The 19482-nt window shown below is 39.7% G+C and overlaps 1 protein-coding gene across 1 annotated transcript; it reads left to right on the plus strand.

Annotated features, from left to right (window-relative positions):
• The first annotated feature begins 7841 nt into the window (after positions 1 to 7841).
• Positions 7842 to 17278, plus strand: LOC124286241 (chymotrypsin-like serine proteinase). Its single transcript, XM_046722585.1, has 6 exons — positions 7842 to 7881; positions 8821 to 8998; positions 10123 to 10216; positions 11896 to 12067; positions 14278 to 14414; positions 16995 to 17278. The coding sequence occupies exons 1-6, from the start codon at positions 7842 to 7844 to the stop codon at positions 17130 to 17132; spliced, it is 759 nt and encodes a 252-aa protein (XP_046578541.1). The 3' UTR covers positions 17133 to 17278.
• Positions 17279 to 19482: the final 2204 nt, after the last annotated feature.

Here is a 19482-nt window from a genome sequence, read left to right on the forward strand (position 1 = left end):
CTTCAGAAATTTATCCATGTGGGGAATCGAACCTGGACCTTTGGCGTGATGAGCAAATGCTGACCCTTCGCAGATTTTTGACTGTTAGTTTTCTTCAATGAAGTATGTTTTTACATGTGTAGCTGTAGTGAACCTTTACTAAATATTTTGTTTAAAAAGATGATGCAATTTTATTATTTTTCTTTGCTATGTGTTGGATGTTATGATATTTCAATCTGACTGTTAAGTATTGAATCCACATAAATATATCGTTCTCAGTGGTGAGAATAGTAGCCATCAGCATCTGAACCATGTGTGTCATACAACTTTGTATGTCGGTGAAATCTATTCCTGCTTGCATTTTACATATATACATGTATAACAAAAGAAAATATGCATGGTACACACAATTATTTTCATTTATGAAAGAGAGGTTGTATTTTTCATATGGTTTTAGGATCACATATTATTCATGCATTTTAGTAGGCACAGGTGAGTATGTCACAGACTCTTGCTGTTCAGAAGGCTGGTTATCTGGCTTTAGGTGCAGTGGTTGTCTGGCTGGGTGCACAGGTTCTCTGGACTTAGTGCTTGGTTTATCTGACCTTCGGGCAAGGGTTGTCTGGTCTGGGGTGCATAGGTTCTTTGACCAGTGGTTCAAGGATTCTGTCTTGTGGAAGTCAATGGCTCTCTCAGGACTGGACTGCAAGGGTTCTCTAGAACTGACTGCATGCGTTCTCTAGAGTTGACCGTGTGGTTCTCTAGAATGGACTGACAGGGTTCTCTAGAATGGGCTGCAAGGGTTCTCTAAAACTGTCTGCATGGGTTCTCTAGAATGGACCGTGTCGGTCCTCTAGAATGGACCTTGTGGGTTCTCTAGAATGGGCTGCATGGGTTCTCTAGAATGGACCGTGTGGGTTCTCTAGAATAGGCTGCAAGGGTTCTCTACTATGTCATGCAAGATTTCTCTGTATCTTTGTTCAAAGCTGTGGTTGACAGTACCATATGCATATCTAAGAATTTGAAGATGATGATAAATATGTATACATACAGTGTCGCTTTGTATTTCTTCCATAATTTTCAAACTCAATAAAAATACTTTTGTCAATAAATATTCTAAAATGTAAGAGATAATGCTAAAGGATGTGTGACAAGAGGCCACTAAACTGGAGTTCGAAAGTTTGAGAATTAGGTTTTTGTGGGATGGAGGGGTACTAAAGAATATAATGAATGACGTCCAGTATCCGACATCAAACTTTTGAGCTTGTCCCTATAAAACCATCATAGACTTAAATTATGAATTTAGTTAAATGAGAATTTTGTATAACATTAATTTCCATGATCATATCATATATGGGTTTAGCATCAGTGTCCATATGAGAGATGACCTCTTCCACTACTATACTAGAAAGGGGCACAAGAAAACAACGACAGCAAGTCTTTCATTACTGAAGAGGCTCACACAACATCATATATGATTAAAGAGTAGTAAGGACTAAATTGTGAGTTAGCGTACTTACAAATATCAAGAGAATTATTTGACACGAGAGACTCATGTTTCTTGTGGCTATCTTCAACCAACCATGAAGAATCCAATATTGTTTATGTCTTACAGGTAACAACATACAGGCTTCTACCTGCTCTGTGTTTTCAAAGTCCTAATTCAAACTCCGGTTGCTTGTTTGTTTATGTAAAGTGCATAATGACCATCAGCATAAACAACATTTTATGTGTTATGTGAACGAGTGGTTGTTTTCATGGTGAATCTTTGCTTCAAAGGAATTCATACATAACCTACCTGAGTTTCATAGCAGGTTCCTTCACACAGGATGTGTTTTCACAAGCATTTTCTTTTCTGAACCTTTCAGTACGTAGTAGAATAGCCTTGGAAGAGGCATAATGTTCATAACAGTTACCAAACGCACAGAACTTTTCAACAAGTATTTTTATTCTAAGTGACTTATATTTTGACTACAGTGTTAGATTGGTGTAGATGTGTAGAGGTAGAGATTTACATAATTGTTTTTTTGAAAAGTTAATTTGTCAGCAATGATTTGGTGAGTGAGATTGGTTTTACGTCACTTTTAGCAATAGTGACGCAGTACCATGGCAAGGGACACCAGAAGCAATCTTCAGAAATTTATCCATGTGGGGAATCGAACCTGGACCTTTGGCGTGATGAGCAAATGCTGACCCTTCAAGCAGATTTTTGACTGTTAGTTTTCTTCAATGAAGTATGTTTTACATGTGTAGCTGTAGTGAACCTTTACTAAATATTTTGTTTAAAAAGATGATGCAATTTTATTATTTTTTCTTTGCTATGTGTTGGATGTTATGATATTTCAATCTGACTGTTAAGTATTGAATCCACATAAATATATCGTTCTCAGTGGTGAGAATAGTAGCCATCAGCATCTGAACCATGTGTGTCATACAACTTTGTATGTCGGTGAAATCTATTCCTGCTTGCATTTTACATATATACATGTATAACAAAAGAAAATATGCATGGTACACACAATTATTTTCATTTATGAAAGAGAGGTTGTATTTTTCATATGGTTTTAGGATCACATATTATTCATGCATTTTAGTAGGCACAGGTGAGTATGTCACAGACTCTTGCTGTTCAGAAGGCTGGTTATCTGGCTTTAGGTGCAGTGGTTGTCTGGCTGGGTGCACAGGTTCTCTGGACTTAGTGCTTGGTTTATCTGACCTTCGGGCAAGGGTTGTCTGGTCTGGGGTGCATAGGTTCTTTGACCAGTGGTTCAAGGATTCTGTCTTGTGGAAGTCAATGGTTCTCAGGACTGGACTGCAAGGGTTCTCTAGAACTGACTGCATGCGTTCTCTAGAGTTGACCGTGTGGTTCTCTAGAATGGACTGACAGGGTTCTCTAGAATGGGCTGCAAGGGTTCTCTAAAACTGTCTGCATGGGTTCTCTAGAATGGACCGTGTCGGTCCTCTAGAATGGACCTTGTGGGTTCTCTAGAATGGGCTGCATGGGTTCTCTAGAATGGACCGTGTGGGTTCTCTAGAATAGGCTGCAAGGGTTCTCTACTATGTCATGCAAGATTTCTCTGTATCTTTGTTCAAAGCTGTGGTTGACAGTACCATATGCATATCTAAGAATTTGAAGATGATGATAAATATGTATACATACAGTGTCGCTTTGTATTTCTTCCAAATTAAGCTGATGTGACATTTTTGTAACCAAACTACTTCTTAAAGTATTATGATATCAAACATGTAATGACCAGACAGTCAAATTGTATTGAAAACAGACTTGACATCTCCCATATACCCGTAGCATTAGCAATTATCACCATGGAGCACATAATATATTTTAAAGCTGATTAAACTGAGTTTTGACACAAACAGTATTTGCATAAAAAAGGTGTTTGTTCCCCAATGCTGCTCAGCTTTACTCCGGCCAATATGACGGCAAACACCCTGTAGTTCTGACCCCCATAATGTCAATTCTATTCAAACTGAAATGTAAATGTTAGTACTTCACCAACCTTGCCAGAATCACTATTTGGTTTTGAAACAACCGGGGGCTTGGATACCAGCCTACATTGGGGATAACGCAGACACCAGTTGATTTGGGTGACCTTGACCTTATCTTCAAGGTCACCGCAACACTTGAACCACTTTTCAAACTAATTTAAACGCGATATCTCATAAAACATTGCACCCAATGTCTTCAGTTATGTCGACAACCTACATTGGGTGATTATGCAGACACCAGGCATTTCAGGCATCTTGTATGTAACCAAAATATAAAAAGTAGTAAATATGTTATAAATATTTCATTCTTTAGTGGCGGGGGACATTGCCATATTAGTGGCAAACACTTGTTATTGTCATGTTTCACTACAATACTTGGATATCTTTTCAGTGAAATGCCTGTATCGGTATTGGTTATGTGTTTATTATAATGAATATACCGATTTCAACCAAGGGACATGGCACTTTGCTTGTATGTCATAAATATTTGCAAATGGTAGTGAAGTTCAAATTCCTTTTCAAAGTAACTCCATATTATATTATGTTTATGACTGATCAGAACAGTTTATTCCCATAAGATGCAGATGTAATTTTTGAGGGATGCAATTTAAGATATTGAGTAACCTTCATTAAAGGTCAAGGTCGTGTGAAAGATGTTTCATAAGGCAGTTCAATTACTGCTGAAGTGACAGTTGATAGTAAGGTGTGTTAGTATGAGGTAGCACTTTTTCCAGCCAGAAATAATAAAAAATGTGTCTAATATTTGGCCATGGTCATTTCATTAGAATGTAGTATGTAGACTTATTCAGATAGAAAGAGTCATGTAACTGTTGAAAAGATGCACTGGTTAATTTTTCCCAATCTTGAAGTTAAGTTACAGATAAACAGATGCTTATAACTCTCATATGGCCCAAGTTTGAGGTGCAGCACTTTCTCTGTAAGAGGTGTCTTTTTGTGTTTCTCCTGGAACAGAAGTTTCCATAACTTTCTCATTATGGTAGCCAACAGTACAGGCTTCTTTTGTTCGACTTTCTGTATAGGGCAAGTGCTTCCCAAGAAGAGAAGTCATCATATTGAAAGTGAGGTCATTAGAAAAGTATTTCAGTTCCTGGCCATGTATTAACTGATGTGATGATGTGAGGCTCAAGGAATGTAAGTTACAAACTACAGCTACTGACACCACATTGGTGGTACGATTACCGAGGTACCCTAAAATGTTGGCTGTTGCAAGTACATGGTAAAAACTGTTCTTAAGACAAGAATTATAAGGGTCAAAGGGTCCGCGTTAAGTCACTGGCCTTGACAAAGATATGCTGTTTCTTTATGTAATACGTACATGGTTGCACCTGATTTTCAGAAAAGCAGTGTTCCATTAGAAAATGGTCAAACGTATTTTCAACCGAACATGTTGAAATAATGTTATCATCTTTATCTTATTTCATAATTTATGTTCACGTGCTACATTTCATTTAAGAGAGTAATATCCCCAGACGCAGAAAATAGGTCATTCACTGCGTTATTGAACATATGAGGAATATTGCTGTTACATGATGACAACATTTACACCTAAGCAAATGAGCCTCGCAGCTCCATATCTGGACATATCTCAGTTGGAGTGAACAAAGATAATCTGAAGTATTATGGGTAGGTTTAATTTTAATGATTGGCTGGTTATATTCAGATAATGAGTGAGTTTTAGTTTTACGCCATATTGCAGCAATATCACGGCAGGGAACACCAGACATGGGCTTCACACATGGACTGTACCCATGTGGGAACTGGAACCCGGGTTTTCGGCGTGACGAGCGAACGCTTTAACAACTAGGCTACCCCACTGCCCATATTCAGAAAGACGCAGTGGCTTTATAATCAGAATGTTGGGCAGTAGGTTTAATTATAAAGATTAGCAGTGGGTTTGATTTTGATGATTGGTGGTAGGTTGTAATCAGAAAGATGTATGGTAGGTTTACGCAGATAGATTGCCAGTAGTTCTAATGTTTACGATATAAGTAGGTTTCAAACATGATCTAATTTAATAATAATGAAAATAATAATGCTATGATCAAGTGTAAATACCAAATCATTTATCGGGTTGTCTACTCTGGATTAGGATTTCATGAATGTAATTTACTGTTAATATTGTCAGAATGTTTATTTGGATTCTGTTATCATGATTTTTTCATGAATAAAACTGTGTCACAATAGCTTGTGAAGTATTGGTTGTATTTCTGTTTCACTGATGGGGTCTTAGAATGTGTGTGATTGGGTTCAATCCAGGCAAATCATCGGACATCGGACACCTTGTCCACAATACCAAAGAAGTCTGCAACCCTTCTGTGGGGTGGGTCCTTGCCTTGCTACACACAGTCGTTTCAGTAGAAGACACATTCTTAGATGCATTGACCGGTAAAGGAGTGTCAGCGCTTTTATCATGCACCATCATGACTTCAAGACCACCAGCATGGACGTACAACAAACCCAATCTACAGTGATATGTGAAAATAGCAGAGGTTTGTTGTTGAATGTGTGAATTTTTTTTATGAAACTGTAATCACGGAATATTCGGGGGGGGGGGGGGAATTCATGGAAGTTGACACATCTTGATAAGACCCGTGAAGATGAGGGTTAGAATTTAGAATTAATTCTTAATTATTTGGTGTTCAGTAACCCATTCTTGTCATAAGAGGCGACTGGTGGAGTCGGGTGGTCAGGCTTGCTGACTTAGTTGACACATGTCATCGGATCCCAATTGCATAGACTGATGCTGATCACTTTATTGTCTGGTCCAGACTCGATTATTTACAGACCGCCCCCATATAGCTGGAATACTGCTGAGTGCGGCGTTAAACAACAAACAAAAACATCTTGATAACAATGTTATTGAAAGACATTTTAGGTACATGAGGCAAATGTCCGATACAAGAAATGACTCTTGCGAAACATAGTATTTGAACCCCATGTTCTTGCCTGCAGTTGGACACAACCTTTGTGGCTTATAGTCCGGTTAACATTGTTTCACTGTATTCACATTATCAAGATACGTGCGAACCATCAAAGGAACAGCATGTTAGGTATCATCAAGTTACACATGTAAATACAGCTGGTTCAATTCGGATGCATGGTTTGTAATTTGCCATTGCAATTATCCAATGGGCACCAGGTGTCACAAGATCAATCGGTACGTCCAAATCCAAATAAAGGTTAGGACATTAATCACTTTAAACACATGTTCCTCGGTGTCAGCTGAACTTATTAGGGCCAGATGTAAGTCTATATCTCATCGGAGGGAATCCATCACAATTGATAAACCAGTGGTTGAAATTCTGAGCAACATACTTCGCCATCTCATGATTGTCTACCAAAGGAACTTAAAGGGAAGAAATTTGATATCGATGCCTCTGAGATCAGAGATCGTGTTTTGGTTACACGGTGAAATTACACCGAATATTTTCGAAGACTTTCTCCAAAAAACTTAAATATGGAATGATCAAATAGAGTATCCTAATATAATCAATACATTTATCCACCACTGGCGCTTATTTCTTTTACCTAGATTGATGTTTTTAAACACGTTTGACCAACTATAACAACTCTACGCATATAGCTTCTTACCGGTGAAGATCCGGGCTACCATTTGTCTTCAGCAACCCATGGTTGTCGTGACGGGATATATATCTAAAACGTTACAAAAGAAGTAGGAATTATAGAAAAATAACATTTGTTTGTTGTTTAACGCCGCACTCAGCACTTATCGAGCTAAATGACAGTGATCTGTAAATAGTTTGGACCAGGCAATCAAGTGATTGACGTCAAGATCATCGATCTATGTCTTTGGGATACCATGAAGTGCTTCAACCATGTCAGGGAGTCTGACCACCAATCCCTTTACTGACCTCTGACGACAAGCATGTCAGCGGGTCTGACCACCAATCCCTTTACTGACCTCTGACGACAAGCATGTCAGCGGGTCTGACCACCAATCCCTTTACTGACCTCTGACGACAAGCATGTCAGCGGGTCTGACCACCAATCCCTTTACTGACCTCTGAAGACAAGCATGGGTTACTGTAAAAATTCTAACCCGGATGTTCACGAAAATAGCAAATGGTTACAAAAGTACAGGTCAAATGATATACTGGAGGGACAAGGTGTTGCATGATAATTAACATAGCATATTGGCTGCTGCTGTGTCGGGCATGTTTAGACATATCATAATTCAGTCAAACCAATTACTTTACGGCCTTGTGATTAAACAGGTGTTCAATCCTGAAGAATCCAATCAACCCATGACACCGATAGCAGTATATATGAAGCAGTCCTGATTTAACAACACTTCCAACCTGCGTAAGACAAGGATGTGGTCTGTCAGCGTGTTTCTCCTGGCTTGTGTTGCAGGTGAGTGTCTTCTGACATGTGTACAACTGTTTAAACACCATACAGCGTGTTTCATTATGAGTGTGAGTGTGAAGAATAGTATGTAACATGTTATATATCATATTACATAAGAAGACATTTGATGCCAAATCTTTCAAACACTCTGCTGCTGTGCCATGGAACTCTCTTCAACTTTACCTCAGATGCGCTCATTCCTTGACTACCTTTTAATCTGGTCTAAAGACTCATCTTTTTTCATTATCACTGATACTTGTTCATCGTTTTAACTGAATGAGCATAGAACAAGTGTCATTATTGATTTGAGAAATTGGCTTGTCGTTTTCAAGAATATTGCACTAACATAGCGACGTGCAGTATGTTGTGGGTGTTTGTACTAATGGGGACTTGAGTGGTACAGACAAAGACTACTTACATGTCATGCCAATGCGAAATCTAAACTAATGACTTGCGATTATTGCACGGGTGTCTCTCAGATATCATTTATGTAACAAAGAGTTTAATGTGGACCGATATTATAAACTGATACCAATCTTTGCGTTAAAATGTTTGTCCAAATCACGCTTCTCTCATCCAAATCACGTTGACGCCTTTATAAGGGCCCATTCCAGAGGGAAGAACGCCCGTTCCCATGACGCCATTAGCTCAGTAGGGTTACTTTCTGACAATGCGATGATGGGTAGGCCGCCGTTTTTTTGTCAATGACTTTAACACTGGTTGAAAGTGGACTCGAACTCTTATAATATCATCTAAGTTTTGACGTCATTTGGTTCACAAACTGGTGTGGTATGTAAGGTTGACTGGCTTCTTAAGTGTATAGGAGTGTACAGCACCTGAGATGGCAAACACCCACCAGCTCGCGAGTTGTGCACAGCCGTCAAATCAGCTCGCAGACATTATGTACAATCGGTACCATTATGAAGAATATTTATTCCGTTTCAGTCCCATGCACAGCTTACAAACAGAAGAGGATCATCGGGGGATCCAGCGCCACCTCTGCCGAGTTCCCATATATGGGAAGTTTACAGGAGTTTATAGATGGTGAATGGGAACACATTTGCGGTTGCATGGCATACACCACTACAAAGGCACTAACAGCAGCACACTGCTTAGACAATGCGTACGTATAGATAAACTATCGAACTTTTACATAAATGCAAGATTATTAATAGGCATTGATACTTGAACGAGAATCTCATCAGATGTTAGAAATTATGTTACAATATATATATTTCCAGAAATAGAAAGGCAGGGAATGATTATAAATAATAATGATCACAGTTAGTTTTCTGGATCTTACTACACAAGCAACCACACGCTCAACTTCATCAACGTCATCACTATCCATCGTCAGTGTTAGACAGTGTACTGTTACATCTTTTAGGGTTGGACACGAAAACTCTATGTCATTATACTTTTGTTCAAAACCATTAAAGGGCGGTGGGGTAGCCTAGTGGTTAAAGCGTTGGCTTGTCAGGCCGAAGACCCGGGTTTGATTCCTCACATGGGTACAATGTGTGAAGCCCATTTCTGGTGTCCCCCGCCGTGATATTGCTGGAATATTGCTAAAAGCGGCGTAAAACCATACTTACTCACTCACTTACTCACCCAAAACCATTAATGTTTTTATTTCAGGTCACAGGTGTATCTATTTTAATACATGCGTTTATATTTTTTTTTGGCATCTCAAGGTGTTATTCCGTGTTATTATTTGTTAGTGAGTGAGTGAGTTTGGTTTAACGCTTTTTGGCAATATTCCAGCAATAACCACTCAACAAAAGTATGATGACATAGGAAACTGAATGAGTAGCGGGTGCTACTTCTTGGCGGGACATGTTTACCAACACCTAGTTTCATCATTTACTTTCAGCGATACCCGTGAAGTTCCGGGTTAGAATTGGTCTTCATCAACTCATGCTTGTCGTAACAGGTGACTGACATGATCGGGTGGTCAGGCTCGCTGACTTGGTTGATACATGTCATTGTGTCCCAGTTGCTTAGATCGATGCTCATTATGTTGATCACTGGATTGTCTGGTCCAGGCTCGATTATTTACAGACTGCCACCATGGAGCTGGAATATTGCTGAGTGCGGTGTTAACAACAAACAATACTACCATGCCTATTGCAACGAGCAGATTTTGTTTTGGCAGATAATCGAGTATGAGTACTCTTTGGCACTATAATTTGATATTTGCTCTTAGTATACTATTTACATGTACGATGGTGGTTCTTTTCTTTGAAGGAGTCCATCGGTCTACAGACTGGTATTCGGAACAATTGATATCACGAACAACGAAGCGACCGCTCAGATTTCAGCACTGACTTCATTTACCAAGGTATGTGATTTAGAATGTGTATAGAAAGTGGCTAGAAACCATTCTATATTCTGTGACTTCGATAACAAGTAAATTTTCTTTAGAAGTCATTGAGAAACGTTCAGTCGTGAAACTAACAACATATACACTTCTGGAAAATTTATAAATTATTTTTATAAAAGGTTCACGATGTGACTCATATGCGAACGACAGTGATTGTTTTGTTATTGAACAAATTCTGTTTTAGATCACATTCTCTTTCCCGTTACCATTCCGGTGTATATTTGGTCTTTCATACGTCTTTTCGTTTTGAGATTATTGTTGCGTTTTGCGACACGTCAGAGCGATACATCTAGATCTACAGCGGATTGATTTTTACCAGTGTTTTGTTTGTGCCCATTCAGCATCAAGCGACCATGATGTATTGTGTTCAGAGTAGTGTATAGAGCCATGTAGTCCTAACAATGTTACATCATAGCACCAAGCCACCCTGCTGCATTGTGTTCAATGTCAGAGTAGCGTATAGAGCTACAGAGACCTAACAATGTTACATCAAGGTAATCAAGCCCCCCTGCTGCAATGTGTTCAATGTCAGAGTAGTGTATAGAACCACATAGTCCTAACAATGTTACATCATGGCATCAAGCCCCCCTGCTGCAATGTGTTCAATGTCAGAGTAGTGTATAGAACCACATAGACCTATCAAGCATAGACCTAACAATGTTACAATGTCAAGCCCCCTGCTGCAATGTGTTCATGTCAGAGTAGTGTATAGAACCACATAGACCTAACAATGTTACATCATGGCATCAAGCCCCTTGCAATGTGTTCAATGTCATGTTACATCATGGCATCAATGTGTTCAATGTCAGTAGTGTATAGAGCCACGTAGTATCATGGCAGCTACAGAATGTCAGAGTAGTGTATAGAACCAACCTAACAATGTTACACATAGCAAGCCCCCAATGTTACATCATGGCATCAAGCCACCCTGCAATGTCAGAGTAGTGTATAGAGCCACATAGTCCTAACAATGTTACATCATGGCATCAAGCCCCCCTGCTGCAATGTGTTCAATGTCAGAGTAGTGTATAGAGCCACGTAGTCCTAACAATGTTACATCATGGCATCAAGCCCCCCTGCTGCAATGTGTTCAATGTCAGAGTAGTGTATAGAGACACGTAGTCCTAGCAATGTTACATCATGGCATCAAGCCCCCCTGCTGCAATGTGTTCAATGTCAGAGTAGTGTATAGAGCCACATAGACCTAACAATGTTAGTCCTGCTGCAATGTGTTCAATGTCAGAGTAGTGTATAGAGCCACGTTCAACAATGTCAAGCCCCCTGCTGCAGATAGTGTATAGAGAGCTATGTTACATCATGGCATCAAGCCCCCCTGCTGCAATGTGTTCAATGTCAGAGTAGTGTATAGAGCCACATAGTCCTAACAATGTTACATCATGGCATCAAGCCACCCTGCTGCAATGTGTTCAATGTCAGAGTAGTGTATAGAGACACGTAGTCCTAACAATGTTACATCATAGCATCAAGCCCCCCTGCTAGAATGCGTGCAAAGTCAGAGTAGTGTATAGAGCCACATAGACCTAACAATGTTACATCATGGCATCAAGCCACCCTGCTGCAATGTGTTCTATGATGTGTAGTGGATTTCGTTGTTATGTGTACTTGTTTACTTACAGCACCCTTCCTTCACGTCGTCATCAGTGGGGTTTTCCAGTGACATTGCTGTTTTGCGACTTCAAACAACCCTCGACACATCAAGTGCTAACGTGGGCACTATCTCGCTGTTTTCTGTTCCCTATGACCTTACCAACACAAATTGTACAGTCCTCGGATGGGGTGCACTGTCAAGTACGCCCAATCACATATGATTTCTGAAAACCCACCACCCATCCATACATGTGTCCGTCACACTCACTCTCACTCACTGAAACCCACCGTCCATCCATACATATGTCCGTCACACTCACTCTCATTCACTGAAACCCACCGCCCATCCATACATATGTCCGTCACACTCACTCTCACTCACTGAAACCCACCGTCCATCCATACATATGTCCGTCACACTCACTCTCACTCACTCACTGAAACCCACCGTCCATCCATACGTATGTCCGTCACACTCACTCTCACACACTCACTGAAACCCACCGTCCATCCATACGTATGTCCGTCACCTCATCCACACACTCACATCCATCCATACGTATGTCCGTCACACTCACTCTCACACACTCACTGAAACCCACCGTCCATCCATACATATGTCCGTCACACTCACTCTCACTCACTGAAACCCACCGCCCATCCATACATGTGTCCGTCACACTCACTCTCACTCACTGAAACCCACCGTCCATCCATACATATGTCCGTCACACTCACTCTCATTCACTGAAACCCACCGCCCATCCATACATGTGTCCGTCACACTCACTCTCACTCACTGAAACCCACCGCCCATCCATACATGTGTCTGTCACACTCACTCTCATTCACTGAAACCCACCGTCCATCCATACATATGTCCGTCACACTCACTCTCACTCACTGAAACCCACCGCCCATCCATACATATGTCCGTCACACTACATCACTCTCATGTCCGTCACATACGTATGTCCGTCTCTCACTCTCACACACACTCACTGAAACCCACCGTCCATCCATACGTATGTCCGTCACACTCACTCTCACTCACTCAATGAAACCCACCGTCCATCCATACATATGTCCGTCACACTCACTCTCACTCACTCACTGAAACCCACCGCCCATCCATACATATGTCCGTCACGCTCAATCTCATTCATTGAAACTCACCGTCCATCCATATATATGTCCGTCACACTCACTCTCACAAACTCAATGAAACCCACCGTCCATCCATACATATGTCCGTCACACTCACTCTCACTCACTCACTGAAACCCACCGTCCATCCATACATATGTCCGTCAGACTCACTTTCACTCACTCACTGAAACCCACCGCCCATCCATACATATGTCCGTCACACTCACTTTCACTCACTCACTGAAACCCACCACCCATCCATACATATGTCCATCATACTCACTCTCACTCACTCATTCACCCAAATCCAGTCATGCATTCACCATCCTACCAAGTCATTCACGTTTCACTCTGTCATACTCACTCAGTCACCCATCTATATCCCACAAACTTACTCTCTGACTCTCTCTCTCTCATACACATTCACTCACGTCTTCCCTCACTCACCCCTTCACTCACACAATTACCAACAGAGACACGGATATGGGGGTAGGTAAATACTATGTCTCACGTTGATCGGAAACAGGCACCGAGAACAGTATCTCTTTAATCTGGGCCTGATGATGTATATGAAACCATTATCCATCTTCAATACAGAATTATCCATAATATTCTACCTACAAAACAGTTTTTGTTTAAGATCAAGTATTTATAGACTCTCCCATTTGCAGTTTCTATAAATATAATATTGAATCAATTACCCATCTATTGTGGGACTGTGAAATTGTTCAAGATATCTGGAAAACCTCCAGTCATGGCTCTTAACTGACTTGAATATTCCGTTATATTTAACAAAGCAGAATGTTTTACTTGGAATAAAAGGAAAAAAATAATAATCCAATTAATGCCATAATACTTGTTGTAAAGCAAGTTATCTTTAGACACAGCAGAAATTCAACTGTACCCTTTATCAGTCATGTGAAAAGGGAGATAATTAAGTATTATGACATCACAAGATATGTTTATTCTTCCTCTTGTGGTGACGACAAATTTTTCTCCTTTTGGTCATCTCTTCATACACTTTTCCAGCACTATAGGGAGAGGGATGAATAATTTTGTCAATGTCATCCGTATGTCATATAGATACAAATTGAATGCATATTCCCCTGTACATACATACGTATCTACATACGTACACACATATACATATACATACACACACACACACACACATACATAATTAAATTAAAAATAATTATCCATCTTCAATATATCAAAGTCAGCTGATACAATGCTTATATAACGTATACCCTTGTCTTCAGACGGGGTGCTCCCTGATGTCCTGCAGAGTAAGAATGTGACAGTTACAAGCCAGGCAGCTTGCGACGAGGACTGGTCAGTGCTTGGTGTGACCATCAACAGTGAGACACTCTGTGCAACAGATGAAGGCTTCTCTGAGGTAATGTTTGATACAATGAAATAATACCAAGTTCATTCACATTAGGCTGCATTTACACAGCATAGTCCTTATATTGTTTCATTCTCACACGTTCTATCGATACCCTAAAACAAATAGTTTGGTGCGAAACCAAAAACCGATAAATGTTGCACATTTTACAATATTATTTCTTGTATTCTAAAAGTTGAAAAAAAACCTACACTGAGAGAGCACACGTAGGTGACAGTACACATTCAATGGTTGTCCAGATACACTAGCAATATAATATGACAGCATTGATTATAACAGTAAAGACCGGACATTTGCGTATCAAAAATATATAATCTCGGAATAACGACTTATAACCTCGTTATAACGACTTCAAATCTCGTTATAGTGACTTATAATTTCGTTATAACGACTTACAATCTCGTAATGTCGCTTCCTTTTATTTTAATGCAGTTATGTTACGCTCGGTTTGGCAACATGAAAATACCTTAAGCTTCAGGTATATTGTATCATTCAATGCTGTTCAAATAGTGACCCACATGCGCACAATGTGTGAAGCCCATTTCTGGTGTCCCCCGCCGTGATGTTGCTGGAATATTGCTAAAAGCGGCATAAAACCAAACTCAGTCAGTCAGTCAGTCAGATAGTGAGCTCACCGATTTACCCACCTGTATTAGAAAAGACACAAGTTAACGCCAAGTCCTCATAGGACCCATGATTAAAAATTATTACTTTGATTTTTACATATTGATTCAGAGTGACACTGAAATATCCACAAGATGTATGACTTCAACTGTCTGGTAGGCAGATTCCCCTTAATGCCTATTAGTAGCAATATTTGCAGCGGCGTCAGATCCATAAGGCCGCGTCAATGACAACCATTATACCCGCTCACTCATATGTACCCAATGCCTAGGCTATAATCGGAATCACTCGTTTTCAGATCGACCGAACATGTTTAGCTGGCTGTAAATTGTGTAGGAAAATATCTGAAAGTAAAAAGAACGTAATTGTATATTATGCTCAAAGCTTAACATTAATACCCAAATAGTTAGTTCAAGTGGACTTGAGGTCCTCTTGACCATAACGCTTCTCATTTCGAACTCTAAGTATATAAGTGGTTGGGATTAACATATGCATGTTTTAGCCAGTATTTTATAGTCTTAAAGCCATTTTGGTTAACAGCAATGGGAATTCCTTTGAGAGCCTTAATGTTGAAATGTTTTAAAAACTTTGTTTAAGGTACTCAGCCTTTGCATATAGCACACACGAAAACAACTGATGATTTACCACAAAAAAATACATTTGTAAATATGATATTTACAAAGGTTGTAGTTGTTTGTGAATTGCGGAATGATTTTACCACTACTTCTCTCAGTTTCTCCTGTTTTAATGTGTCTTCGATGTCACTGTCAGAATTGTATGGACTTAGCTATTTCGTGCTACTCTTTTTCTATTTGAGTTCATATTCTACCAATAGATAATGCTTCTTGCATGTGAACAAGCCGTATTTTAATATTATTCATTGATATTAATGCAACTGCACCTGACGCGTGTAGAAATAACATCAATATTGTCTTTCAATGCATTTAGAAAAGCTGGGATCATATTCAATGTATTCATGTACGTGTTGTTCTAGTCGCAGTCCTCTGTGAAACCAACTCTATAACTTATTAGAACTTCACTCAAACTGCATCCTTCTTGTTCTATATGTTTCAAAATTGATATTGGCTATGATAAGAAGATGTTTGTAGTTACTAGTTTTATGGCTAGCATTTCCCAAAATACCGTTTTAAATGTACGTAGCTGTTATCCCCAAAAGCGCAATTATCTATTACCCTTCGTATAGATACAAATTAACACCTGTCACAAGGGACGCAGTGTGTGTGTACGCGCTTGTGTGTGTGATGATGTATATGTGTTATGTGTGAGTGTACAAATGTGTGTAAGTGCGTGTGTTGGGGATCTGGAGTGGTGGATGTCATTGTGTGTGGTAAATGATTAAATATAATTAAATAATGCACCCATAATGATGTTCAGAAAACACGCCCATTTGATATATCTGCACTATGAATATTCTACTTCTCCCATTGTATCTTTATCGATTCATCTTGTGATTCAAAGTTTGAAAATACTTTACGAAAATGTCTAAATGTCTAAACTGTGAACACGACCGTAAAGAAGTGTTCAGCAACGTTAACTTTGAACACTGATCACGTGTACAGACATTTTGGAATAAATTTTTAAACTTTGAATCACAAGATGAATCGATAAATATACAATGGGAGAAGTAGAATATTCATAGTGCAGATATATCATAAGAGTCTTAATTACTTATTTCTTATATTATTATTTCTCGTAAATGCCTTTTCCCGTGTAACAGTGAGACCATGTAAAGTAATGGCTTTAACGGCATTTTTTAAATTAAGCATATAAAGTCAACTGTTCCTTTGCTCATGGTATTCGACTTCACTGGTCGATTTGATTCAGGAAATGGCTGCGGCAGTCATACCCATTGTTTTATGGAAACCATGGTCCGATATTTAGACCTGGTTCAGTGCTTTCACTACTGGTGTTTATAATCTGTTCCAGAGAGACAGCGGCGGGCCACTGGTGTGTATGGAGGCCTTAGCTGGTCTTGTATCCTTTGGGGGGACGTGTGCCGCCACTGTTCTTCCAAACGTCTACACCAGCATCAGTTTCTTCAATTCCTGGATACAAGGTCAATAGAAAACATACTGACCGTGTAGTTTTGTGACGATCAAAGTCTGTCATAACGTTTATGTATAAGCCTAATATCTACATCGGTTTTCGATTGATCAACCAGGAGTTTCAAATCTCAACAACACGATTCTAATGAAAATATCTGATGTTAAGCTTGACCAATTGTCTTGACTCTGTATTCCATGTTTACTTTATTAAAGCGTGTAACCGTTTCCATGTTTTCGCTTATTAGATGCATGAAGAACTAGAGTAACCTTTCAAACAAATGAATGACAAAAGATTCATTTGAAATGCATACTAAATGTATCTACTGACCTGGCTTCGAACATTCTGTATCACCACAAGATAGTCACGTGACCCTGGATCCATGCTGACGCCGTTAACCAATGGCATTACATTGGCCTGTCCAAATTATTCTCTGGCAGCAGAGAGGTATTTGCAACAAGCTTCACTCACTCGTGTTTTAATCATCATGTCATACTATTAAAATAATCATAATAATAGACTAAAGTATGATAACAAGTCCTCAGAACCTTGTGACTGAAATATATTTCGTTGCACTGAAATGAAATAATAATCTAAATATCTTTTCTGGTCTGTGAAAATGCTTGTTGAATAACAGGCTACTTTTGATCTGTCTGAAGGTTTTACAGGTAACAATATCGTGCACTCATATCGACAGTACCCAACTGTCCCCAGTCTTCACCTTGCGAAGGATTGTATAGGATAAATGATCTGATTTTAATTAGATTGCACCTTCCCATTTCTTGAATACAATAGGGCGGTGGGGTAGCCTAGTGGTTAAAGCGTTGGCTCGTCACGCCGAAGACCCGGGTTCGATTCCCTACATGGGTACAATGTGTGAAGCCCATTTCTGGTGTCCCCCCGCCGTGATATTGCTGGAATATTGCTAAAAGCGGCGTAAAACTAAACTCAGGCAGTCTTTAACACAATTCTGAAACAAAATTGAAAGAAGCACCCCACATATGTCTCTCCTGTGCCGTTACTGTATGTATTTTCATTCCAAGCCCGGAGACCTCAGTTTTCAAACGGGTTGGTTGGTTAGTTTGTTGTTTAATGCCGCACTCAGCAATATTCCAGCTATATGGCGGCGGTCTGTACATAATCGAGTATGGACCAGACAATCAACAGCATGAGCATCAATCTACGCAGTTGGGATAACATGACATGTGTCAACCACTTCAACGATGCTGACCACCCGATCCCATTAGTCGCCTCTTACACTCATGGTCCACTGAAGATCAGTTCTAACTCGGATCTTCACGGGTTTTTTTTTAAACAGGGGTGCATCTTGTGAGCTCATACATATATTGAGATAAGACATACATTAATACATATGAATTATTATGGACTCGTTACTCGACTCGATAACAGTCCCGTTTGCAAACGTTTCAAAATTGTGGCAATATTTACACGCATGACTCACTAATCACGAAACTAAATATCACTCAAAGATATGCACACATGCGAACATAGAGGCAGTATATATGTTACAGTCAGACTGTGAAATCAGTCATTTCGTGACATGACTTAGAGGGTCAGCCATTTCGCTGGATAATGGTATATCAGTTTCACTTAACTAAGTTTTGCCTATTAAGACCACTGACAACTAAAAGGGCTGCTGAAGTAGCGTTCCATTAGTTGACATTTTCTTGACGATAGGTGCCCTAGTGATCCTCCAATCTGATAATGGATCAGAGTTCGCGTCTCATGTCATTAAAGATATTCAACACGTCTGGCCAGAACTAGCAAGGATCAGTTGAAAGGGCAAATGGCGACATAAAAGACATGCTGGTAGTGTGGATGAGTGATAACAAAACTAAAGACTGGCGACATCTTATTCATTTCACGAAATGACTGAAATTTTTAGTTATTTCACGAAATGACTTATTTCACAATCTGACTGTAACATATATATACCTGTGACTCGCTAATCAAGTAGGCCCACATTCCTGCATGATAAGCTGACTTGTGAAATAGAAGGGTTATTTGCTGTAACTCGTTCATCCAGCCCCAATGATGACCTGGGTAAGAATCGGTCTTCAGCGACTCTTGATGGTCGCACGAGGTGAACATGATGGTCAGGCTGTCAACCTCGTTTATGCAGGCCATTGTGTCCATGTTGGGTAAACCGCTGCCCGTTGTGTCACTCACTAAAGTGACAGATTCTAACACTTTGTCTAACGCCCCACTCAGCAATATTCCAGCTAAACAGCGGCGGCCTATCAATAATCTATATTGCAGATTTCTTCATGCGCCTTTTCCACGTCAGCAGATATGCTCAAGGCGCAACAATGACAGATTAAAAGAGTCTCCCACATTTATACAGCAATAT

This window comes from Haliotis rubra, unplaced genomic scaffold (genome assembly GCF_003918875.1).
Source record: "Haliotis rubra isolate DU_JTF1 unplaced genomic scaffold, ASM391887v1 Scf38, whole genome shotgun sequence".
Classification (NCBI taxonomy): Eukaryota; Metazoa; Mollusca; class Gastropoda; order Lepetellida; family Haliotidae; genus Haliotis; species Haliotis rubra.